The 26,379-nt window shown below is 41.4% G+C and overlaps 2 protein-coding genes across 2 annotated transcripts in view; both read right to left on the bottom strand.

Moving 5' to 3' along the window:
• The window catches only part of LOC115005825 (transmembrane protein 266-like), a 40,513-nt gene extending 22,039 nt beyond the window's left edge, over positions 1-18,474 (bottom strand). The window contains 4 exon segments of the mRNA XM_029427794.1: positions 7,104-7,174; positions 7,176-7,296; positions 17,414-17,540; positions 18,298-18,474. Of these exon segments, the coding sequence (XP_029283654.1) occupies positions 7,104-7,174; positions 7,176-7,296; positions 17,414-17,427 (206 nt within the window). The 5' untranslated portion in view covers positions 17,428-17,540; positions 18,298-18,474.
• Positions 18,475-19,522: 1,048 nt separating this feature from the next.
• fbxo22 (F-box protein 22) lies at positions 19,523-26,261 on the bottom strand. Its single transcript, XM_029427801.1, is given in 8 exon segments — positions 19,523-21,030; positions 21,032-21,371; positions 21,906-22,071; positions 22,171-22,323; positions 23,711-23,809; positions 24,844-24,931; positions 25,621-25,753; positions 26,045-26,261. Coding segments are annotated over 8 exon segments (1,164 nt in total). The 5' UTR covers positions 26,176-26,261; the 3' UTR covers positions 19,523-20,976.
• Between the last annotated feature and the right edge of the window lie 118 nt (positions 26,262-26,379).

Below are 26,379 nucleotides of genomic sequence, written 5' to 3'. Positions count from 1 at the left end.
AATCCCAAAATAAAAGCACTATTTCACCATTTTTCATCACTTGGAGGATCTCTGATGTAAAAGGTTTCTCGGTGTCCATTTGTCCTCGAGACAGACAGAAAACATCCACTTGACAAACATTTAGCTTCTACATACACGGGCCAGCAGCCATCCCTGTGGCAGAGGAATTAAGAAGCCTGGGAGATAACAGGGAGGCCGGTCGCTCCCCGGTCGCCGTCTCAGACAACTTCCTGTACTCTCTAATTAAATCAGGCCAAATTGGCTCGACCAGGTAAGAGCCTTCAGAGAACGCATTATTTCAGAAAGCGGGGCTTCAACATTTGACTCCTCTAACAAAGTCGCAGCGTGAAAAGTAAAAAGTAAAAATGCAGTGATGATTGCACAAATCTGTTCTGGTTTTGCTTGCTGAGAGAGGTACATTGTTAAAACTAAATGTTCCTTTCGAGCCTGCTGCAACGTTCCCCAGAGATGGTTACGAGTATATGCTGAATGCATGTTTACACGTGTTTATTTCCCTTCTTAAACCACTTTCTAAAAATTGCAAATAGGCGAGTAGTTATTTACAAAATGGAACATTTGGACCCTTGGTCTAAAGCTGGTGGGTGGCAGAGGATAGGAGCACTTGTTTTTTCCTCTCCCCCCCCCCCACCCCCCACCTTGCTCACTACAGATTTAGATGAACCATCTGGTGTTGGTACCTAACCCTGGACTCCTTGCACATTTGGAACAGCCGTATCAGCAACATATGCTTCTGTCTCTGCGTCTGGCAGCCACACACCCATCACTGGGATGGGAGGTGACATCATTCCACTGCTCAGGTGTGCACTTGTAACAGCAGGGGGGGGGGGGGGCTTGAATCTTAAGATATTTCTACACTGCAGGCTTTTATCCAGGTGTTATACCTTGTCTTCAAACAATGATAGTTCCCCTTATCCCTTCTCACATCGTCAGCATCATACTGACCTTTTCTTTCACCTCTTAATGTGTGTATCATACCACAGACGTCGGCAGCGAGATATTTTCAGCCACTGAGCAGGTATTGCGGCGGCTTGTGGAGTATCAGTGCCTTGCTGTAAAGTGGTGTTTTACACGGGATGGACTTAAGCTGAGAGTTAAAGTTAAGCCTAGTCTTGTGAAGTCATTGTCACATTACTCCATGACAGTGGACCTACGAGGCTTTGGATGTTGTTGCCAACAGGCTTTAATCGATTTGTTTTGACTCAAACTGTTTTTTTTATTCTGATAGAAATGAGCCATAACACAAATTCAATAATTCAATATAAACTTTCAAAGCTCAGCAAAATATTACCTCTGATCAAAATGCTGCAAACTAAATATGCGTACTATTGTGGAATATTTGGTTTCATTGACAGTTCAAAGCATCGATGCGAGCCGCAGACGAGGCCTTTCAAATCTCCCTCGCTGAAATTCTTTGTAACACCCGGCATCCCCCCCCGGCATCCCCCCCCCCCGATTTAAAAATCACACACCAGCAGCAGCCTACACAGATACAAACTGAAATGCACCAAAAGAACCCTTCAACCTAAAAAAATATAAAAAGTGAGCAAACAAACAAAAGCAGCTTGATGACTAGGAGGAGAGTGGGCGACCATGAAAGTGCTGAACACAAGCCCACGCCACCTTGGTCCTCCCAGCATTTTCCTAGACAGGAAGATGGATGGGCCCAACTCTATTAATAACTACACTCCACTTACCATGACGCCAAAACTGCTAACACTGCAACTGCCCCCTGATGCTAGCTAGAAAAACCACCTCCCACAATGTCGCCCACGTCTCTCCTGATAGGAACACTGTGTTAGGCAATAATACAGTAAACGAGTGCTGGAAGTCTCCAACCTGTCCACCTTTATTCGCTCTCACCACAGGACTGAGGCTCCTGGAGGCTTGTGAAGGTGCCTCTGGTAGTCGTGGTCAGTGTGATGTGCTGACGAGTGCGTACAGCATGATTTACGGTGATGAGAGGCGCTTCTTGGCATTTAGTTCAGTTACAGCTCAGATTGGCTTTCAGTATGGCGAGGCATACTTTGTGTGAAAGAGACGGCAGCGAGACACCGAGCGCGGAAAGAAAAGAGTAAGAAATTTGTGGGAATGGGAAGAAAAATCAGGAGAAATATAGAAATGTGTAGAAAGGTGGTGAAAGAGAGAGAAAGAAAAGCCTATCCTAATGTGCAGAAGCATCAATGAAGGAACGCTATTGTTCCTAATGAGATGTGACAGCGCAGTATAAACTGGAATATGAAGTGAACCATGATTACAGAGGATTAGATTAACAACCACAGTGAGAACGCTTTTCAGGCCTGGCATTGTTTCCTCCCTCCCTCCCTCCCTCCCTCCTCTCTCTCTCTCTCTCTCTCTCTCTCTCTCTCTCTCTGTGTATAAACACTCTGTGTGCTGTGTTTTTGTTCATGCGTGCAGAAATGTGTGTGTAAGAGAGAGGAGGGGTTGTGTGTGAGTGACTGCTTTGCCGTCATGTGAAGTGAGGGCAGCGTACTATACGAGAGATAGCAGTAAGGTCAGCTCCACCTTCACAATGCTACAGGCTATGATATGCAAACATGGCTGACAGTAGGTGCTTCATCACACAGTGGCAGCTTGACACAGGAGCCTTTTCTCTTGATTAATCCCCCCTCTGCTTGCTTCCTGCTATGAAACACATCACAACCATACAGTATAGGCAAAGCGTAACAACACAGAGCTCTGTTTGTTCAGCATCTAATCTGTAAACCTGTGAGAGAATAAAATACAACCTGCGAGTCGTCTCCGTCTCCCAACATGTAAATGTGATTCTTTTATTTTTTTGCGGTTTCAATTTCAGGGACTCATCAACAAAACTGATTAGTTCAATATCTTTGAAATACGCTAAAAGCTGGAACATTAAATTTGATGTAAACCTTTAACAGCCTACAACAGAAGATCTATCTGTTTAGTTTGCATGGGGTTTTTTTTTAACACCCACTTTCTTTCTGGAACGAGTAGATGCAAAAAGTTTTGCTGACAGCGATGCATTCCCAAACTGCCAGTGGGAATAACTTCCACCTCTCACCCAATGAGCCGTCACCATATTGATGAAACACCTCTACCGCGGTTGTGACATTTTCACTTTCAGGAGCGCGCGCTCTCGTTTTGCCAAACATCACTACAGAGCGTGCCTAAATATGTCCCATGCACAGCTTTCTTCATGACGCTCCTTCACTATCTCAGGAAGCCAATGAGCCAGCTAATGCAGGCAGGGGGTGGAGGTGTGGTGGTGGAGGGGCAATCCACTTTCTCAGGTAGGGTCAGTGGAGCAGCTAACAGATTCCTTTCCCTACATACATTTTCATTTTCATGTCTGGGGATTGCTTTCCCACCGTCGCTGTCTTGCCTTCTTTCAACTTCACTTCATCATTCCTACCTGCCCATAAAGAAAAGGTTCATTTCCTCTGCCCCATTTCCCTAAAAAAGGTGAGTCTCGCAATAGTTCTCTGCTAGATGCACTCCAGCATTTACTACCTGCCTTCTGAAAGCAAACGCATATATGGGCCTGATGGTGCTTACATACTGTTGTGACCCAACAAACTCAACTCGCATGTAAAGCGCTGACTTAAGGAACCCACCCACTGCTGCGTGAGCCTGTTGTAAAACATGATGATGGTGCACGGGCGTGGTGCTCATGAATGTCATTTAAAAAGGCTAATGGCCGCTGTCTGTTTGAGGGGTAGATCGATACGTTAACGAGGAGACGGAGGCGCTGGCGTAATCACCGAAAGCCCAGCGGTGCTGAAACCCACAGAATGGGAAAAAAAAAAAAGAATTGGGTCCTGGAGGGCGGCGGGCGGCGGGCTGACTGACACATTCAGTGAGACGCTCTCTCGCTACATCTTACTGATTCTAATGACGTGGCCTTAATGTCAGACGAGGACTAGTTTTCTCTGTCGGTGCTGATTCTCGCTACTTCACTGTGTTCTGTCTGACAATCTCACAAAAACACCTGATGTGATGCAAGACTTATAAACATCAGGGGCTCTTGCTGCTTCACCTCTATTATCACACATTAAGAGGTATAGGTAATAGTGATTAATGTGAGGGATTAGTATGGCGTTTATGGGATAGTGGAGATGTAACACACACATCACTGCAGCTCATGCCTGGTGGATTTAAATGGAATTTCATTAAAGCTAAACGAAAGAATGATGACTTTTACAACTCCCACTGGCAGCATTTTTACAGGCAGACATTTCGCACTAATGACTTGAATATGAAATAGTGACCCCATCGCACTAAGCACAGTTTGAGTAAATTGGGCTCACTGGTGAAATAACCTTCACCGCAGCGACTGGTAAATCTGTTGTTAGAGCTTCTTACAGCACGAGATCTTACAGCTTTTCAGCCTCGGGACCACAAGGAAGAACTTTAGTCTCTGCGCTCGGACCCGAGCTCATTTGAACATATTGGTAGTCTGGTTTTTTGATTACTCGACAACAGCAGGCCCGTGACCCAGTTATTGGCCGAGTCTCTGCTTAAGCAGCCTTACAGGTATTTCACAAGTGGAGCTACAATAGGAAGTGGCGCATGCATAATTATCACTGTACACCAAATGTTTCATAACAACACCAGCCCAAGACAGCGAGGACAATCACAGTAAACATACGCACGTCTATACATTATGCATAGGGATGGAAATACATGCTATCACTGACCCTGATATGAAATAGGACACATGAGGGTTGTACTGGCTGCGATACAAGCACAGTGTGAGTGTCGGCACCGCCTACTGTTGACGGTGCGTCTGCGAGATCCATCTGTTTCTGGCCACGACTAGCTAACTGAAGGGAACCAATGGAGTGAGACCTGATTTGGTGTCAAACGGAGTACTTGGATGAGGTAGTGTGCATGGATTTGGCGTGTGTGTGTGTGTGTGTGTGTGTGTGTTGGGTCATGTTCTACAGCTTATGGTGTTTATGTGCATCCTAGTGAGAACGTGTGCTAAGAGCCAGGTTTGAGTCAGAGTTGCAGGACAGAAGGGAAAGACTGGACGGTGAGCAGAGTGACTGTTAATGTTGTGACTAATCAAAAGGACAGCTGTGACGTGACCTCATGTCCGTATGCTGTGTCAGCGTTTCACACAGTTGTGTTAAAGTGGAAAAAGTAAGGAGCACGTGCACGATCAGCAGGTCGTAAGTTTAACTGAAATGTCGTTTTCTTATCATTTATAATTTAGCGTTTTCTTTCTTTCCTGCCTTGATTATTGTATGTCCGTGGTGCAGTGGAGGTGTCTATCATAAAAACAAAAACACACAGTCAGTCAAGAACAGTGTTTGGCAATGTGTAGGTTATGAATGACTTCATAGACGGCACTATGTCAATGACAAACAGCTGGAAGCGTTGCAGTTCAACCTTAAACAGACGGCTTTTGATCACTCATGCGAGACACAATAAAATAATTGAATGCGACTGCAGGTATAGTTAGACTGCACAAAAGACTTATGAGAAATTAAAAGTGGGATATTATCGTCTCCTGTGCTGCAAGATGTCACTTATAATAAAAGCTCCTATTGTCAGCAGGCGGGGGGGGGGCGGGGGGGGGGGATATTTTTGTGTGAAATGATGAATTGATCTCAGTTAACTTATGGAAGCTGGACAACTCAGACGTTGTCACTTAATGATAAATGGACGTAATACTGAGTAACGGGGACAGCAAGTCAAGGACTTGGGGAGGGAGACTTAATACATGATGGATGATAATCATGCATACTATGTGGCATTTAAGCAAGTGTGATGGGGCGAGAGAGAGAGATCTTGTATATACGTGTAAGTGAGTGATGAGTAAAAAGAAAAAAGTGATCGTAAATTACTTGTATAATATTTGCAAAACATTTTAGAGTGCATCGAGCAAAATGGAAATTCCAACAGTTGAATTAGGGGCGTCGTCATACAGTATATTACAGTGTATTAATGAAACCGTGACGTTACATCGAGTAAATAATCCAGCGCTTTTGTTCAGTTGTGGTTCCACCCTGCACTTGGATTTTGATTGCAAGTCATTTACCAAAAAAAACGCACAATGATCGACGTTAAAGGTTCATTTGACTGATGTCATAATAATATCGTGTAGTGAAAATCTGATATGGTGATAACCCTAAATTGCATTTACATACAAATGTTGGGGACAAACAAGAGACAGATCAAAAAATAAAAAGGAATCATCTCAAACGAAGCACCAGAGGCTCAAAATGTCCTGACTTATAGTCCGTAGTATGGGTGAAGCTACAGAAACAAAGCCAGCTGAATGTCCAACTCTACATCCTAAATGTGTAACACCGGCTTAAATGTTTAGCATCCAAAACAGACAAGGTGACATTGGAAAGCTCTCTCCAGATCCCCTCAAGTGTTTGTCGTTACACACATATTGTCGTTGGAGTTCTGAAATAGACGCCATCTTTATTTTCAGCACCTGGCACAAACTTTATACAACTTTGGTCGACTTTTACTGAAATGATCTAGAATTCCTTATACTACCGCATTTTAATTCATCTCTCCTGGAAGTCACAGCTCTCCCACAATTCATATTTGCTCATGAGACCAAAGTGATGGCTCCACACTGGTGTTGGTGTAAATGATCTTTCCTCACTATGTTTTCAGTGCAGACATTTGCTATAAATCACATCATGCTGCTAACAGTGGGACGATCATTAAAGTTTGTTTTTGCATTAATCAGGTCTTTAATACCTCCATTGTTGTGTATGAATACACAAAGTAATTGGGCTTTTCAGAAGAGTGATGTGTGTAGTGCTGAGAAGATGTAGAAATCTGTTGGCTCAACACAGACTGTGAGTGTGCGTTTGTACAACTTCCAAATTATTTCAGAAGAAGTCACCTACAGTCAAAAACAAAATAGCACCAGTGTGTCACTTACGCCTCGCTGTTGCCAAACTGTTCACACAAGCAAATCGCTGTCACTCGAATTCACCGAAGAAGCTGTTTGAAAGCGATAAATGATCACGTCTGTCACTCACTATCGCCAAATCATATTAGAAAACAAACAAACCAAATGTATCCATGAAACAGAACAATGCTCTCTGTACAACAGCAGCTTCACTCACCCTTCCCTGTTTTCATCTTCATCTGCATTGGAGAGGAGCTGCGAGCCAGCCAGTGAGAGGTCCAGAGCCGCAGAGGGGAAGATCTCTGTAGCCAAAACTCACCAGCTGGACTGGAGGAGCCAAGTACTGGTTCTCATCCTCCACAGGCTGCGAGATGATCTCCAAGTCCGAAAGACCTGCCTGCTCCAGTTCCCTAGTTACATGCCAACACCAGCAACAGAAAAACACAATAAACACACATGCAAGCACAAAGAGGAGAGGGAGAGAGAGAAAAGAGAAAAGCATACATTACTTGAAACAAAAAACCCACATTTCTCAGATGTGTGCAGAAATATTACATTACAGTTAAAACTATTTAGACTTAATGCGATGAGTGCGACTTTCAGGAAGAAAGATGCTACATTAGTGTCAATCTGGTGGTTTCTTAAAGAAGCCTTTTTTACATTTCAGGTAAATGTTTGAATACTTTGAATATCAAAACCACAGTTGTGATATTCACCAATTATCATAGAGGGAGCAGATATAGCCTGGATAACAGAGGAAGAGGACAGAAAGGGTTTTGTTGAAGAAGCGTATGTACGAGCACAAAAGCAGTGCGGATAAAAAAAGACTAATTATTCAGACCAGCAACTTCACTAAGAACGTATTCTTATTTACAGTGATGGCCTCGGGGAGTAAACGCAGGGTCAGAGAGGGTTACACACAAACACCCACTCAGCGTGAGAGAGATACTGAGCACTCACACAATGCTCCACAGATGAGGAGCAGAGGAGTTGCATGTATATGTGCCTTGCTCATGCTCAAAGACAGTGATCCAAAAGTAAACGAGCTTAATTCAAAAACAACATAACGCAAAATGTTCAGGTTAAAATAAGAAACAGTTGCATTGATGAAGAGGAAGAGGAAGAGACAAAGTGAAGACAGCTGAATACTGAGAGATCAACATTTTACAGTTTATATTGAAAACAATGTTGTGATGATAAAAGATTATTGAAGTAAACAACTCTAGATTGATTCTGTAGCGCGAACGTTTGTACATTTAGACCCATGTGGAGTAATAATACACATCTGTGGGAGTTTGAGGAATATCTGGAAAATAATATGACAAAGAAACAGAGCCTGATCATTTAAGGGGAAATTATAGAAATTAATACAATAAATTAAGTTCTAGTTTTTGTATATTAAGTTTTAATTCATGAAATTTGCAATGAGGGCATTAAACAATTTCACAGAACACTTTCAACAAGAACATTTAAATAATTCATACAGTAAACGACACGATGGATGTTAAACTAATAACTATGCCAACCTTCCTCCGCGTTCATACCAGCAAACCCTCTGTCCTACACACTTCTCCACCCAGAGGGTTTAAACCTCAATCTAAACACATCAAGGCTCCTCAGTTGTGGGCCAACAGCACGTAACCCAGCGTGCCCACAAGCCCCAGTTGTGTAAAAGCTGTGCCATATCAGTGGAGCGTGGAGGTGGAAACAAATGCTGAGTGCAGCTGCAGACTAACTGTGTGTGTGTGTGTGTGTGTGTGTGTGTGTGTGTGTGTGTGTGTGTGTGTGTGTGTGTGTGTGTGTGTGCCCTGTGGTGTGTATTTTTAGACCAGAGCAGATGCTGGTGTATCATGTCTGCTGTGACGTCATCACCTCTCCCTTTGTCAGCTGAGTGGATCCCCACTCTCATTCAAACGTCAAAAGGAAGTCAGGAAAAGAGTGAATGGGGATGGGAAAGTGGGAGAAAAGGGGGATGGATGTCAGGGGTTATAGAAGAAGGACATGGGAGGGCAATAAAGAAAGAGGAGACGGAGAAATAATAAATGTCGGGGTGGGGGGAAAAGCAGCACAAAGGTTGAGGAGGAGGACTGGTAGTGAAAAGAGGAAGTCATACATAACAGTAAGAAAAAGATAAGGGAAGAGAGAGGAGGAAATAAAATTGACCGTAGATAGGGCGTGGAAAACAAAGATGAAATGTAGAGGTGATAATAAGATAAGGAAGTCAGTAAAAGAGAAGAGAAAGTGCCTCCATGTTTTCTCACAGATACAAATATAAAATAAAGATAAAACCATACGACCGTTATCGGACAGTAGGAAACAAACTGTTGTGTGTAACTTTAATCATGATATTGCAGGTTATTCTCCATTTACCTCATGGCATAGGCACTCCAAAGAAACACTGTAGTGATTGCACTAATGGTTGTGTTCAGAGAGAACACCAAGGGTATTCCCAGCAGCCATTTGCCAAACACTGTTACACTTTGCCTTTCTGAATTCCTCACTTCCTCTCCTTCTTTCTCCCACAGTCATTTTCAAAAGGGTCGTGACAGAGAGCGCTGAGTGACCTAAAACATTCGGAGGACAGACACGCACTCTGACAGACAGGCATACCTTTAGGAAAGGACAGACAGGTAAACAGACAGGACAGGGCAGATAACCCCCCAACACACACACACACACCATGACCCTAAACTATAGTTTATGAAAATATACAGTGATAATATCAACTCTATAAAAGGACCGTTGATGCAATCTGGAGTGACCTGAGCAGTTGAAGGGCATCCTAATATCTGGGAATGAGTTAGAGTGTGTGTGTGTGTGTGTGTGTGTGTGTGTGTGTGTGTGTGTGTGTGTGTAGCCTATAATGGGAATCATAATGACGTCAACAACACATTTCTATAGAAGTACATATAACATTTATGAAAGTTAAATTAAGAAGGCAATGTGAAGCAAAAAAAGTGACGCATTAATCAGCAGTAAAGGTGTGAAGAAATTCCCATCGACATATATCGTAACTGTAACCTGAAGCAACAATAAAGCCGAGCAGCCTCGACACATTAAACCCAACAAGTGAACAAATGGACAGTTTGTGAGATGAACACCAACAGAGCATGAATATGAGGGGAAAAGGCACCAGCTGTAGTTATGTTAGCACACCATATCCACTGAACAAATGAACGATCACATCTATTGGAAGCAGGTGTATACCGTTTCAGGTGAGGAAGCATGTGCTCATTGGCTGCAAAGACCTTTAGCTCTACACGCTCTTTGTCCCAAACTCATGCACAGGCCAGACTCATCAAATTATCAATTTAAAATGAATTGCATAGTGATGCAAGTTAAGGGTTAAAGCTTCTTTAAAAAAGTAGGAGCTGCAGTTCCCAAGAGTAGTCCATCATTTCTGCATGTGTAGCATACAATAGCAGCGTTATTTGTTTTTCATTAATAAAAACCTTTTGTTTTCAGGAAGAAGAGTTATTATTCTCCAGTCTCAAGAGTTACTGCCCTCATCTCAATTTGATGGGATTATTTCCCTCGGCAAGAAGACCTTACATTTCTTTGAAGAGACATATTCTATATAGTCAAAGAGATAGTCAGCAGAGGCAGTGATGTTGTTGACTCATGTACAATGCAATATGTATTACACGAGAGAAGAAAATGGATATGAAAGTAAAAAATAACTTATTTTTCTTTGTAGGCAGCAGCGTTTGGAAAATGTAGTGATTGAAGTAATGTACAGGTACAATAGATGCATAGGAATGAAATACAATGAGGAATGAGAGAATAACACAGCGGGGCAGACGATGTAAGAAAATCTGTAAATGTAGGTTTAAAAAAGCAAGTCTAAAAATAAAGTTAAAAGAAAACGGATTTAAAAGAGGACTTCAGAGTCGGTTTTATAGCTTTATATTCTCAAACAAGGTCAGAAAGTCTGTGATGTAGGAAGTGACTGTTCTGAGGCAGCTTCACAAGTGAAGCAACAATTTAGCACTAATTATTCTCCTTTAAAAAAGGTCCTGAAAAACGATTTAATCATTTCCCCTCTTACTATAAGCGATGTGGTTCTACATAAAACACACAATGCTCCGCCAAAGTTGGAAAAGTTGAGAGATTTGTGTATTTTGTGTTTAGTCTGTGATCTTCTCGCTGGTTCGAGGTGGGCGGGGCTTAGTGGTGATGCATTTCTGAGCACCAATCAGGATTTGGCAACATGAAATCACATGCTTTGTTGCCAGGCTACTGTACAAGTGTAGTAAACTCATATATATATATATATATATATATATATATATATATATATATATATATATATATATATATATATATATATATATATATAGTTTTCAAGGGCTCCAGGTTTCACTTAACCAGAATTTAAATAATAAAACCAAAATAAATGCCATTTAGAAGAAGCAACATCCCCTACTGTAGTCATTAAATCTTTCAAGCCTACCACTTGTTTTGTTGTTTAATGTTTAATGTAACTTACATTGAGTTGCTTCCAATGCAACATCACTATCACTGACTTACTTCTGCAGCCAGTGCTGTACTAACTAATCACTAACCGACCGAGGGGATGCAACGTGTCATCATGTGTCCCACTACAGTAAATGTGCGTCAGGATGGACGCGTGCATTGTTGTACTGCAGGAAGTTGTATGAGCCTCTATGACAAAACACCTCTACACTTATTTCACTTGGCAAAGACTTAATTCCCGCTCTGAGACTGTGGATACACAGTATTACGCCACAGCGTGTTGGCCCTGATAGATGTTGTCCTCTCCACGCTTCTCCTACACACAACATCTCATCCATACCACCTCTCATCTACAGCACAGCAGCAGGTTTGGCTCTCTTCCCAAACAATCAGGACCATACACATAACCACTCATGACAGACTCAAGCTGTCCAGAGCCCGACTGCTCACAGCTTACAGTAATGTACCTGGTGCGCTGCCTGGCTGCCAGTTGAGATATCAGGAAAAGCTGCCGACCCAGCACATGGGTGTGAAGCGAAAAGGTTAGGCATGTATTTTGTGATAGATCAGTCTGTTTCGTTACTCAGAGACTTAAAACTTGCTTCTTATTTTTGCAATAGTTACATTAATGTTGCATGGGTGTGAAAAAGCAGACTCATTTTACAAAGTGGGCTTTACATCACAGCTCCTGATTGATGCTGTAAGAAAGAAACATGCTCCTTGCATTACAATCGTGCTGTTCAGCAGTGTTGTTGTTATAATAGAGTTGTAATTCATTAATATAATACATGGCATTGACTTTAATGCACTAAAATCCAAACAGTGTCGATGAACAAACAAAACCCGCCTCCGTTTCTATCCAAGTACAAATATAAATACAACATTTGTTGCTGTCTGAAATACAAATACTGACCTTTCCGAGTATCCCCGATGTTCTTATCTAACGGAAAGTGGCAATTGCAAAATTCTCAAAAACATTATTTTATGGAAAGACTAAAAAAAGACTGCAATTGCAGAAGAGCACCCACAGGAAATAAGTGATATTCAGGGGAGCAGGATTCCCTGAGGGTGGCAGATAAAAGTACATTGTGGACTGTAGAGTTGTGGGTCAGGTAGGAAAGGTCATTATGTGACAAAAGTTGCTCAAGGGACTTCACTGGCCAAAACAGAAGGTCATGCAAGTAACTGGGAGCCAGTGGAGCTGAAGAATGTTCTTCCTCTGACACCTGGAGGTGTCTCGCTCATGGCCCTTGTGACCCCTGTGCAATAAGACAGAATTACAAGCAGTCTTGGGGAAAAGAAACTGAATACTCTGGCTTTGGTTGCTTATTAGCAAATGTTAGCATAAGCATATTAGCATGCTGGTGTTAGCAGTAAGCTACAAGTAAAGCTTAACAGAGCCTCTAGCCTGGCTGTATAGTAGAGACTGCCTAACACATAAAAAGGCATAAAATGCCCCAAAAGTTATTATTCATTTGAATAAAACTCCTTGGAAGCCGAACTACAAAGAAAACAATTCTTACAAAAGATGTATGGACAATCCGATTTTGAACTCGGTACGTTAATATCCCGTTTAAAATTTAATTGGACACTGTTCATTAATCCTAAACTTCGCCCACACTCTGCGTCATGAAAATACGATCTACTATTCTCGGAATGAGATCCCCTTCATAGTTGTCCTATTAGCAGTGATACAGTGTTTGGGTACATTAGGTACTTGATTTGTGTTTGTCAGGTAATCTAGTTCAATAAAAAGAAAAATGGTGCCATGAAATGGTAATATGTGGAAATGTGAAATAAAAATGTGCCGTTTTTTTGCTCTCATGTTTTGACATAGTGTAAAAGATCTATGAAGAAAACTATGAGCCATTATTTCAAACATTACATCAAACATAGGTGCTTATCACCTCCCCTTGAAAAGCCCAATGGCAGCTTTGAAAATACACTTTCTGTGGGAGTAAAGAAAATGTATTTCCATCCAGGCACATTTTATCCTGAGTGGACTACAAGATCAACACGCACACGTTAGATTAGGCTGTCTGACCACAATGCCTGAGGATCTAAAACACACCCAAAACTTGGCCAGAACGTGGAGACACAAAGCAGATGTTCTCTGCTCCCACCAGCTGCTGTGGAGAACTTTGGAGAAGCTGGACATCACTGTGTATTAGTGTTACAAAATCATCGCATACGAGCATGTACACTGGTGGCAGAAGAGCAAACACAGCAAAGTATTCCACAACTTCTTACTTAAAGTCAGCCTTGATGAAGTGTAATAATTGTGTCTTGGCGACATATAGAGATTTCACACTTTTGTTGTAGCACCATAAACTAAAGAAATGTATTTTTCTTGCTGCTAGGAGAGTAAAAGGCAGTGAGTAATGTTTGTCTTTGCTGCTGACTCACATACAACGTAATATGGATTTCACATCAAAAGATGAAGATGAGGCAAGAAAAAGACCGTCAGCTTTTACCTACGGGACTTTACTGGCATCCAGATTAAAACATGCTAAAACAGGGATACCAGCAGAAAAACGATTCTTCACATCGCCTTTCTTACCACTTGCATTTTGGTCAATATACACCTCATTCAACGCACCCACCAGTCTTTTTAAAAAGGCAAAACATACCTTGTTTAGTACAGTGTTCTTGTTCTATAGGACAACACACCTGCCACTTCGACAGGATTTACAGATTGCTGCTGGTAATTTCCTAGAACACCCAATTCAACTTCCAGAGAAACTTTTGTAATTTGATGCCAGGGGATATTAATGAAGTCTGCCAGGCACATTAGCTCATTAATAATATTACAGATTAAACTATGATGAATTGGTGGACTGCACAATGGGTTGTTCTGGCCCTGGTGTGACCAGTCTCTTATCTGACCTTTACAGATACACGCTGTATAAGACACAGGAGACACAGAGACCCTCGTGGGGCAGGACTAAGACAGCACATGCACATAAGCTTTCTTCATAATGGAGAGGTCCGTGGACCTTTTTATACTGTGTCGGTTTCCAATAATAGATTATTTTAATTTCTACAGACACTTATGGGAATGCAGGTCTTGAAAGACTTAATGAGTGAAAAGGCAGATTTTCTGTAGACTTGTAAAATTTATATTTGAGGTGTTGCATATTGAGCATTTTGCAGAATTTGTAGCAAAAGCTGCATTCTTAATAAATTGTCAATGTTTAATTCAATAAAAAAAACTGAGTGAGTAATTATAATGGCATTTACAGGAACAATTTACGAGACTTTACCCGCAGTTAAATCTGATACGTTTGAAAATGACAACAATATGATGATATATGGAGGAAGCTGTAATGATACATGTCAAAGGAAAGGCAAGGATGGCTCCAAATGTCATAAATAAATTAAAAATTAAAAATTAAAGGGGCACTCCACTGCCCCTTTAATTTGACAAACTGACTGACTGATATTTTCCTGTCCAGCTCGGAGCCACTTGCACAGGCCAAATGTTTTAAAATCCATTGCTTCCTTGTTTTTTAAAACAAAATCAGCACTAACACATGTCATGGTGATATTGTAACCAACATTTGTTTTTATCCATAGCCAATAAACATCAAACATTATGCAATGGAAACAGCCAGTTAGACAGAATACGGGGCTACTCGTAGGCAGCATTTCTCCAAACAGGTAGAAAGACACCATGTGCTTGTCAACTCCTACCCTCTGAACAAAAGAGGCAGAGCCATCCAACCTCTCCGCTCTCACAGTGGCATTGAATAAATAAACAACAGGGTAAACAGCGACGTGGGGAGAGAGATGAATGGTCCCGAACAGCACCGAGGACCCTTCAGAATCCTAAAGGGAAAATCCACTGTATGCATTCATCCTGTGAAGTTAGACACTTCAGATTAGGGACATGAACGCATTTTTCTCTAAAGCTCGAGTCCATTCACAATTCTCGGACATCGTAAGGAGACAAAACATAGAATTGGTCAGCTAAAAGCAAGCAGTGGTGGAAAGTGTTTCCATTTTCTGATTCTTACGTCTATTTTACTACATCTCTGAGGGAAATATTGGACTTTTTCTCAAATACATTTCTTTGACATCTATAGTTACAGGTTACTCTTCAGATTTAGATTTTTGATTTAAAAAAACACATGATAAACTTGTTAAATACCAACAATTAAACCAGTGGCTCGCAGCCTTTTGGATTGTGACCCCTGCTTCAACGTCCAAATTGTCCAATATATATAGATTTTTTAAAGAAAGCAAAAATTACAGAAAAGTCCAAATAATAAATACAAATGTGTGCAGAGGAAATTATTTCTTCTTTCCAACCCCATTTAATCATCTCACAACCCCTCAGATATATTGTGTGACCCTTCGAGGGGTCCCTGACCCCTAGCTTGGTAACTACTGGACTAAACAACCCAACCGTATAAAGTAGTAAACAGAAACCTGCTCCTCCTCAAACAGCCACAACAGTAAAAGGTTTACACATCAGTAGAAACAATCTAATAACATCATAATAATACAATAATAATAAATAATAAATCAGTCACATCGGCCATTTTTCTGCAGAACCAGTAAAAATAGGATTTTGAATGAAGTACTTTTATTTTTATTTAAATAGTTTAACATTGTTATATTGGAACTTGTACTTAAATAAAGGATCTAAGTACTTTTCCCAACAATCTAAAGACGATACTGATTTAAAAGAACACCGATTCATTCACACTTTAAATCTAAATATGAATCTTTATGAAGCTGAGAATATGTCAGACTCACTCATTTGTATAAATAAAAAGTGTTTCCCTAATAATAACTAAGTGTAAATGATGTTCACACTGTACGTGCTACTTCACTATAAACAAAAGGTTGAAAGACACATATGAATGAATAATAATAGGAGGAATATAAACTGTTTCTTTCTCATTACAGATGGTTTGGTTTTCATACTGTATCTCAACAACATGATCATCAGTCTTCAAGAGTGAAAGCTTCTTTCTGCGACTGTGAGCTTTAGTCATCTGTTTTAGGACGATTTCACCTTAAACACAGCATGAGATGACATTGCTACTGAGACCCGCTGAGCTGAGCTCTGTATGGGACCACGAGCAGAACTGGTTCTCATATAAAAGCACAAATGGAGCAATGATTTAGGGCTATTCATCTGGGTCAAGAGAATAAATGCATCTAGTTACGAAGAGACAAATTAAAGAGTCATGCTACGTCAGCAGTATCATGAGTTAACAGAGAATAAAGATGTTTAGTGTTCACTTACTTTGTCTTCACACACGCACGCACACACACACACACACACACACACACACACACACACACACACACACACACACACACACACACACACACACACACACACACACACACACACACACACACAACAGCACGTTCTCTCGGCAATGCATCAGCTGTTCTCACTACGCACTAAGAGAGAGCAGTTTAAAAATGGAGAGCTGGGAGAAAACTGGAGGTGGAGAGGAGGTGTTGGAAAAATGTATTCATTTGTAACAATCATGGATAATAACCATGGACAACACTAATAGTAATAATCAATATACTTTATGTTGCTCCACAGACAGGATCAGCACAGTGACCTGTGTTTACGGCGGCTGAATGGACGCTCTGTAATCAGCATTGTGCAGGTGTGTTTCTGCATCTCAGTGTGCGTCTGTGTTTAGCATTCAAAATGACGAGGGTCAGGGACACCCCAACGGTAGCAGTGTGTGTGTATGAATAAAGGTCATTATTGTAGAAAGGGGAAGCACAGAAACATGGGGAACAGAGGAAGAGAGGAGAAGTTTAGATCAGAAAAAAAAAGAAGCATGCTAGGAAAATAAGTGTAATGTGAAAGGAAGAGGAAGGAATGCAGAAGACTGTGCTCTATATCCTCCAGGCACTCCCTATTAACAATTCTGCATCGCTGACATTTGACCGTATATTTTTTATAGGTTACACTTTGACCCATTTTTGCCATATGCTGAAAGAGAATATAAATAGTGGTGTGGAGTATGAGGAGAGAGGGAGGAAGACGAGAAATAAATACACTGTACTCACTCAGCATTTGCCATGATCCTGGCTGATGGAGAGAGGAGAGATGTGGAGATGGTCGTCACAAGGTTTCCCCTCAGTTCTGTCTTGCAGTTCACCTTTTCACCTGATAGTTGCTGCTTTCATGTTGAACCTGGGAAAGAACGTGGTCATTATTGCAAGTGAGGAAAAAAAAAGTTATAACATAAACGCAAAAGCCCACGGTGGCAGGAGAGCCAGACGTTTAGTTTAAAGCAGCATTATAATATCAAACACGACTGTGACTTTCTAAATATCGTGACAGATACTTATATTATACATTCTGACTTTAGGGACATTCGATAACATTGTTTTAAGAAAATTGGTTAGCCAAGTGAAGCTCCTTGCATCCTATGCTTTGTTACTTGTATCTGCTCGTGAAAAATGTTACATTTGGTGGAATCGATTGCTTTCATCGCACCCTTGATGAGCCAGGATGGACCTCTTCCAGGGCTTTTCCTCACGTAAATGTCAGACGAACAGAAACACTCGCAGCTTTATAACAAATGTTTTTGAAAAGTAGAATTAAATGAAAATGTAAGATGTCAACAATAGACTGGATCGACTCCACTAGTCTCCAAAAGACAGCTGTAACCCCACACAAAGTAACTTTTGTAAATGCAAACTTTTGATCACACCCTTTAAGCATTTGTCAGCTCACAGGGGTCAAACATACAATAAATACTCTACAAAACACAATTGGACGCATGTCAGACTTTTCTATTCCTGCCAACAGAGAAACAAATGCATCCGTGATGAAAACAGAACTGATTCACTTGCTGGTATCAGATTCCAACTAAATGAGAGTTCAGCACACAACTACGGAGAGCTCCTCGCTGTACGTAAATGAATTATTTATTTGCAGCACCTACCTGTGTGAGATTTACATTGTTGACGGGTAATCGTGCCTCCCGCTGCCCCCTCGCAGATAGTAATGTCTCCCTCGGTGGCGATCAGAGTAAGTGAAGCAGCAGCAGGCTCGCAGTGTGTGTAGGCTGCAGCTATCCTTAGCCCTTTTGCATTGGACGAGCACCACCACCGCTGCTGCTGCTGCTGCTGCTGCTTCCGCTGCTCCCACTTGCGCTGCTCGGATTTCAGTGCAAAACCAAAGCGGGGCTGAAGCTCAAATGCAAGAAGCATCGTCACACGGCAAGATCATATTAGCATCTTAGTGTTATTCAGACTAAATCAAAACGAGCTCGTAAATGCAATCTCCTCCTGGTTTTGGAGCGTTTAGGAGGATGCGTGTGCTGCTCCAGATCCAGATCCTCAGCCGAGGGTTTCCCCGGCGAGCGCAGCGGGGAACCCTGCGAAGAGAGCTGTCCAGGTGCTGAAGCGAGCCCGACGAAGCCTCGGCTCTCCACCGACCCTCTTGCACAACAGCAGCGGCCTGGGCAACACAGTGCCAATTTCATCCAAACGCCATCAAAACATTGACGTTTTCGTGGCGGAGAGAGTAGCCAAATAAATCGTGTGACATTTGCATCGCTCCGGTCACGACATAGCAGTCTAAAAATGTTGGCCGTGGGGTGGACGTGTGTATGTGCGTGTATATGTGTGTGAGAGAGAGAGAGAGAGAGAAAGAAAGAAAGGATGCGAGTAGATTTTCTCAGTTCCCGATTGAGGCCAATTTGAGAGCGGATTATTATTATCGCCACAGATTATTTTATTAGCTTTACGGCTGGTAGGTCGTCCCTCTCCGTGTCACGAGCGTTTTTTTTTTTTTTTTTATGGTTTCCCAAAATAAAGATACTATGGGAATATAAATTGCCTTTACAGCAATTGGCTTAACCGTTTGTCATTCATCGGGATTAGCCAGTCGATGGTTAAAGCGCACATCAATCAATCTCAAGCGTCTCTTCCTTTATTTAAACACGCCTGGACGGGGGCTGCTGGAGATGTTATAGGTTGACGCTCACATTTCAGGGTGTACGCAAATAAGGAAAAAAAGTGGTGATCTAAATTAACAGTAGTAGGCCTGTAGTTACAACCGAGTAGGGATGCGTAACGCCCAGTGTGCTCAGGGACTGGCTCTGGAGATGCTGGAGTGCTTTCAACAGTAGAGGGGGAAGAAACAAAACGGGGAAAGCTCATATCTACGTATTGGATGTGATTTATTGATGAGCAGAACAGATATGATTTGGCACATGTAGAAAAGTGCATCAACACCAAAACGGCTTTGTTCAATGAGCCATAAACACCAATTTAAAATACACTTTAATGTCACCTTCAAAACCTATAGGGGCAAATGTGTGAGTTATGACACATTTTTTATTTTTTTTAAAGTAAAAGTATTGGGATTTTCTCAACAACATCCATTCTTGCAACAATCATTGTTGCAGCTTTTATACGAAAAGCTGAACGTCAACATATAACCGCAATGACCTGACCAACAAACATACACTGTGTTCATATACATAGTGGAAATTGCACCTTCATGTCATCAGAATATTCTTCTTAGTTAGGAAAAAGCATGAAATTAAAATCAATGACAGGGCCATCTGGAGAGTAATACATTAATATAGCAGTAATGGGTTTGACGGAGACCAATATGCTTTTGTATAAAAAAAAAAAAAGGCATCTGTAAAATTTGGTAATTCCAAATGTGCAGCTAGGTAGTTAGTCTCAGACTATACTATCAGGATTTCAAAAATAACCTTTACCATTTAATACTTCACCATCCACGCCAATTAAATCACATTTTTTTCAGTCTTTGTAAAGTAAATCTTCAATTTCCAACCACTAATTGTGAGTTTCTTCTGGCCCACTTACTTGTTCTTTTAAACTGCAGGAGATGAAGTAACCATTAACGGTTGGAAGTAGGTAGGAGATATGACCCGACGTGTGGACAAATAAAAAGAGGCACTGTAAGATTCTGACTGATATCCTGTGTGCCCAATTAAACCGAGGCAGATAGATTTCTTCCAAAAACGTTTCACGTGTAGGCTAATGTTTGTTCGTCAAAAATGTAAAAACCGAAAGAGTAAAAAAAAAAAACAAGGAAGAGCATTCAAATCAAGATCCCCTTGATTGTGTGGAAGAGGAACCACGCTCTTATTTACATGAATAAAAAGTGCCTGCGCTGAATCAACAACTATAACAATAGCTTGTGGGGACACACAAGTGTATATTTCTTACTCACCTGCAGAGCAAACAGACCATGAGGTTGATGTCAGAGGGTAAGATATGCCTTGAATGTGTGCGAAGTTTGGGGAAAATATATACACATATATTTTACAAGTGGGCTCGATCACATTTGAATACTAAAAAAAGAGAAAATCCATCTCTTTGTATCTGAACTTTGTGAAACTGACTCGTTTTAATATGAAGCTGTGATTACACACAGTCTCAGAGGGACATCGTTTCCCTAACGATGTCATTACGTCGATGGCTTAAGGGAGAACTTTCCCGCTTTATGAGCAGAAATGGTGACGGCAATATTTTTTGATTCGTAATGCGAGTGACATCCTGTTCCCGACTGCTGTTGCAAACAGGAGCGCGAAGGGTCGTCTATTTCTCCCGTTTGTCTCTAGTCGCTGTGGGTCAGTCGGTCAGCCCACGTGGACCAGGGTCATGACTGTAGTGTACTCGTGCTGCAGACTGTCCTGTGTCAGTGTCGCACAGCGTGTAGTCGTCTTTGACGATTCGGTCGCAGCCGATCTCGCCGTTGCCGAACAGGCCGAAGAGCGGGGTGTTGGGGAACACCTTGTGGAAGGCCTCCGCCTCTACGTTGGCCTGGTTGTTGTAGAAGTTCTGGCCTCTCCCCACGCAGGCGAACATGAACCCTAGGGTGTTCTTCTCGGGGATTTTGGCTGCTTTTAGCCGCCCGATCGTGGCTTCAGCTGCCTTTGGGTTGCTGATGTCTTGGTCCAAGAGCACGGACGCCCCCTGCACCTTGGGGCCACTCAGGGCCAGGCCCACTACACCGTACGCACCCTGGCTACAGCTACAGAGTGAGAAATGATAGGAGAGGGAGAGTGTGAGTATTGCAAAGAGGGAAACTTTCACTGTTTATCTATAAATCCTGTCAAAGCCTATTTGCAGTTCCATAAATGGTGTGAAATGTGTTGTACTGATGAACTGTCTGCTTTTAATGGTGTTTGGATTGCTAATGATGTGCTCCCTAGTGGGAATTTAGAATTGTTCTTCTGTTTGTTTCTTAGTTTTTCAGAGTATGGTGTTTTATTGTGTCAGATTTAGAGGTTAGGATTTACTTTTATCTCTGTAAAATGTGCGTCACTAGCTGAAGAGGAAAATTACCTTTAAGCTATAACTGGTACAATATATGTACAGTACATTGTCCCTGCTAAATAAACAATGTAATTACATAAATAAGTAAGAGAGAGAAATAGACATTAAAACGAGGGGTGATTACCCTGTACCTACTCTGTACTTGCAATTGTTACGTTTGTATTAAAAACGTTATTCTTCCCAAAATAGCAAAGAAATAACCAGATTTAAGTAACGAGCATTAACTCACCAGTGTCTGGGAGGAGAGAAGGCACTTTCTACCAGCCCTCCAGCGATGAGAGCTTTGCTCTTGGCCAGCGGCTCCAGTATCTGGCTGAGGAAACGTGCTCCTCCAGATTTATACGCCTCATAGACAAACAGCAGAACCACGCGCAGCTCTGGGTTGTCAACTAATCCTGGAAAGAAAGCACAACAAACAGAGTAATGCAAACACGGCTGACACTTTGCATATCTCCGTTTAGATGATTCGATATTTGTTGTGAGTCTTCACTCACCCGCTTCTTTCAGAGCTGTCGGGGTGATGGTCTTCTTGCAAAAATGAAAGGGCTTGATGTGGACACCTTCTATGCTGGGGAACATGAGGGCAAAGCCAGCCTCACCCTCCTGGTACTCTTGGGGAAGGCTGGAGAACGAGCCAGTGGGAGTCACTGCACAGAGGAGCAGACATGAGGTAGAACATTAGCTTTCATGTGCTAAATTTAATTTAGCCGCCTCAGTTTCAGAGTCCTGGTATTGTGCCCGTCGGCTAACTCTCATGGTTTACTGGGACACTTACAGAGACACTGCTAATGGCATTAGTAACACGCGTTCTACGAGTCAAAATGTCGGCTATCGACTTCTTTACGGTCTTAATAATATACTATAATGAAGGAGCATTCTGTTTGACTAAAGGATTTTTAATTTTGATGTTGGCACAGGCAGCTTCTTGGAGTCAGCATCTAGTGGCCATTAGAGGAACTTCAGCTTCAGGCACGACTTTATTGTCCTCGTCAATCAACTGTGGTGCATCCAAAACTCAGGATCGCAACGTGGCCACTAACAGACTCTCACTGACTGAAGTCATTTATTTAGAGGTTTGCTCAACACCACAAACTAAAGCCTCGGATAGAGCAGCATGCACATCAGGAACACCAACAGGGAGACCAGGTACGATTACTACAGTTTCAGTTTACAGACTTTATGGATTAAACTCTAACACATTTACAGAATCACAAGACATTCACCACGACTACACCTTTAAGATTGGCTTATTGGCTGCTATCCCCGTCCTCCACTGTGTTACGGTTTATAGATTCCATGAAGCAGAGAAACAGGCCTATGTCGAGGAGACGGTTTATTACAAGTCATCTTTTTAATACCGTGCAGCCCCACCTCAAACATGCATACATAATTAGACATCTGAGGCTATATAACAGACTTATTACACGTAATCTATACATTCATTCCAATGAAAGATTTCATTCAATTGAATTAGATGTGCGTGGTGACCTTGCGGTGTCCCTCGGCTGCAATATCACAAAATGAGTGTTATCACAAACAGCTGAGGCTGCCATTAAAACTGATAGACGGCGGGAGCATGATAAGCCATCATCATGAGGAAAGAGAACATAGCTGATGGAGAGTCACTTCTCCGCAGGGTTGTGATTATATGGAGAAATGGGGAGCACAGCACCAGGCAGACGAGGCAATCGATCAGAGGGAGAGGCAGAGAAGTGCCAGCCACCACTGGTGCTTTCCAACCAGGCAGCAGCAGCGGGGATTAATGTGTCGTCTTCTGCGCTGAAAGGTGAACTATTCCTCTTTAATAAACCAGAGACATCTGGTTAGCTTTCAGAGCTGCCTAGTAGATGAACATGCGGCGGCCAAATATTTGTACCGTCACAGTTTTAAAGCTCATTTAAGACACATTTCTAAATCAACATTGAATCAAATGAGTCCCTTATGTGTTTACCCGGGCTTTTATTGGGGGGAGGGGGGGGTGAGGGGGGGGATTTTACTGAGGAATTATGAGCGACAGAAAAGAGGAACACTTACAGACGATGCCCGGGGCGGCGACGCCCATGATGTCACAGCCTTTGGGGAAAAGCAGGTTGAGTTCTTCAGCTGTGTCCGGACTGTGGCGACTCTTCTTTGCTTCAGAGTAGTTGGGGGAGAAACAAAAGGTGTTAATGATAAAGGTCACCGTTTTATATCTTTAGCATTTTTAATAAGTACATTACGAATATATTTCTGAAGATTTAAAAATGTTTTTTTATTTGATTTGTTTTATTAGATTCAGAGAGATGTGCACCAGCAATGAGACTAAGTCTTATTTTCTTAGTGATACAAAACACTGCTAAATACCCATTTAGTACATTCTTAAAAAATGTCTCAGATCTATACGAACAAAAACAAGCAAATTAATAAACAAGTCCTAATTTCCTATGTGTGCATGGCTGACAGGTGTCCGTTAGTGAGTCAATAGTTTAACCACAGTTCTAAACCGCTGTGCAAGGCATGTTAAACTGCAGCAAGTATGAAATAAACTTCCTTGTGACTTAACGTGGCTTTAAGCAAACTCTGAATGACACTTTTAACACATCTTTTCTGGTTTTAAGAAAGTAAACGACCATGATGTAACTGCCATATTACTCTCTAATGGGGTATTTGTGCCAAAAGTGCATATTATCTGTGTTAACAAAAAGAAAAAAATGTTTTAATGTCACAACAACATATGCCACTGAAAGTGCAGTGAGAATGAGGAAGTAGAGTTTAGTTTAGATCCTAAAGAAAGTCCCTTTGCTTTGAAACCACATGACTGGATGGATGTGCACACATGCATTTTGCACAAGGTTTAATACAAGGCTCTATGCATCCTAACTTTACTTTAAATGTAAATGTTTGTGTAAAATTATCCTTTATTAGTCGAGTAAATGATCCTACTTCTTAAAATACAACATAAAAATGAATGCTGCAGTTATATTAATCCAAAAAACATGATAAATAATAGTAAAACACTGACAGGGAACATTTTTATAGTTCAATAAATACTTTTACTTTTGATACTTTAAGTAAATATTTCTGATAATATTTACTTTTACTTAAGTTTTCAATGCAGGAGTTTTACTTGTATTGACACACAATATAATAAAGTCCAACAGCACCGAGTACCAATATCTAATACCAACCTTTATTCTGTCTGTAGCAATAAGCTTGTCCATTGAAGGCCTCACAGTCTACCAATGCCAGAACTGTTTTGGGCAGGAGAAACACTTTCTGGAAACAATCAGAAGCAAAGAGCATGTGTTAAAACCTTTAAGTGCAATTTGGACACAACAAACAATATACCACTACTTATTAGTCTTTTGTTTTATCAATACATGAGAGAAAAACATCAGCTTTTGACCGCAGGACTACAAGAGGGATCATTTCTGGCTGAGTATGCATGTTGAGCAAATCTTCAAAACATAACTACCATCAGGGTGTTTATACACCATTATCCTAATTAACCTTGTACATCGGACAATTACACGTCTTTAGAATTAGATATTTTTTGTATTGATCCCCAGTTGCTCCCATTCTATAGTAGGAATATAAACAGAGTAATAAGAAGAATAGAAATAAGACATATGTAATTTTAAAAATGCTCATTATATTAAAACATATAAACAAATAAATATGGAAAATTAGAAGAAATAGGCCTATGTAAAAACATTTTTTATAGTACAATATTTAACAGCATAAATAATAATTGGCTATATGATTAATTTTTGTCAAACAATATTATAAATTAAATTTTATAAATGCATTATCAATGCCAGAGTATTGCACCGTTTGAATTATTTCACAAAATGATTGTGCTGTAAAGTTAGTACAGCCAAGTTGAAGATATAAATAAATAGATGGGGGTTATAGCTGCAGACTAGTGAAAGTGAAACGACGTGCAGCAGCTCTCCATGATGTACCTCCACCTCCTCGCCGAGGATGCTGCAGAGAACATGGGCCTCTGTGTTGGACGGTCCGCAGGCTGACACCCAGGTCAGCTGCTGCTGAGTCCTCAGCACCCTCCGGGCACAGTTTCTCCACAGTCTGCACACACTGAGGAGAAACACAAACACACTCAGCCTTACCTGCTAGCTTTGTGGAAACTTGGCAAGAGAGTCAACGTTAGCTATTAAATTCATGCTCGTGTCAGAAAAACACGACTGGGCAGCTGCAAACAATTACACACAGATGTTATGTTAAGTAAAAACGAGTGCTAAACTACTCTGGCTGCCACATTAGCTTTCTAATTCTCCCATATGTCTCTGAAAAATAGTTTCACTTCCATTCGACAGCCATTATTAACGTTAGCGAAGTTAAGTGTTTAGCCTAGACATGTTCTGCTACCTTGCGATCCTGAGAAGCGATTTGGTTGGTACGAAGGTCAGAATTCGTTCAACCACTTCAGCAACATTGCTGAGTACATATGTAGCCTTGCTGTCTTGGAAAGCACCGGTAAAATCTTCATTTTCACCCATATTTCCCTCTCAAGTTGTGAGTTTTTCCAGCACGGCTGCCCTGCTATGAACTTTCACCTCTGCTCCTCCTCCTCCACTGCTGCTGTCGAAGTGAGACACCGCCCCCTGCGGCGAGGAGGCGCTATTGCAGTTTACAATTCCCACTAAATTCTAAATGTGGTCTTACTGTAGTTTCTTGTTAAACTTAATTCAAGGGACATTTTT

This window comes from Cottoperca gobio, chromosome 3, assembly GCF_900634415.1.
Source record: "Cottoperca gobio chromosome 3, fCotGob3.1, whole genome shotgun sequence".
Taxonomy (NCBI): domain Eukaryota; kingdom Metazoa; phylum Chordata; class Actinopteri; order Perciformes; family Bovichtidae; genus Cottoperca; species Cottoperca gobio.
Note: the sequence above shows the minus strand (reverse complement) of the source record. Positions and strands in the feature narration are given on the sequence as shown.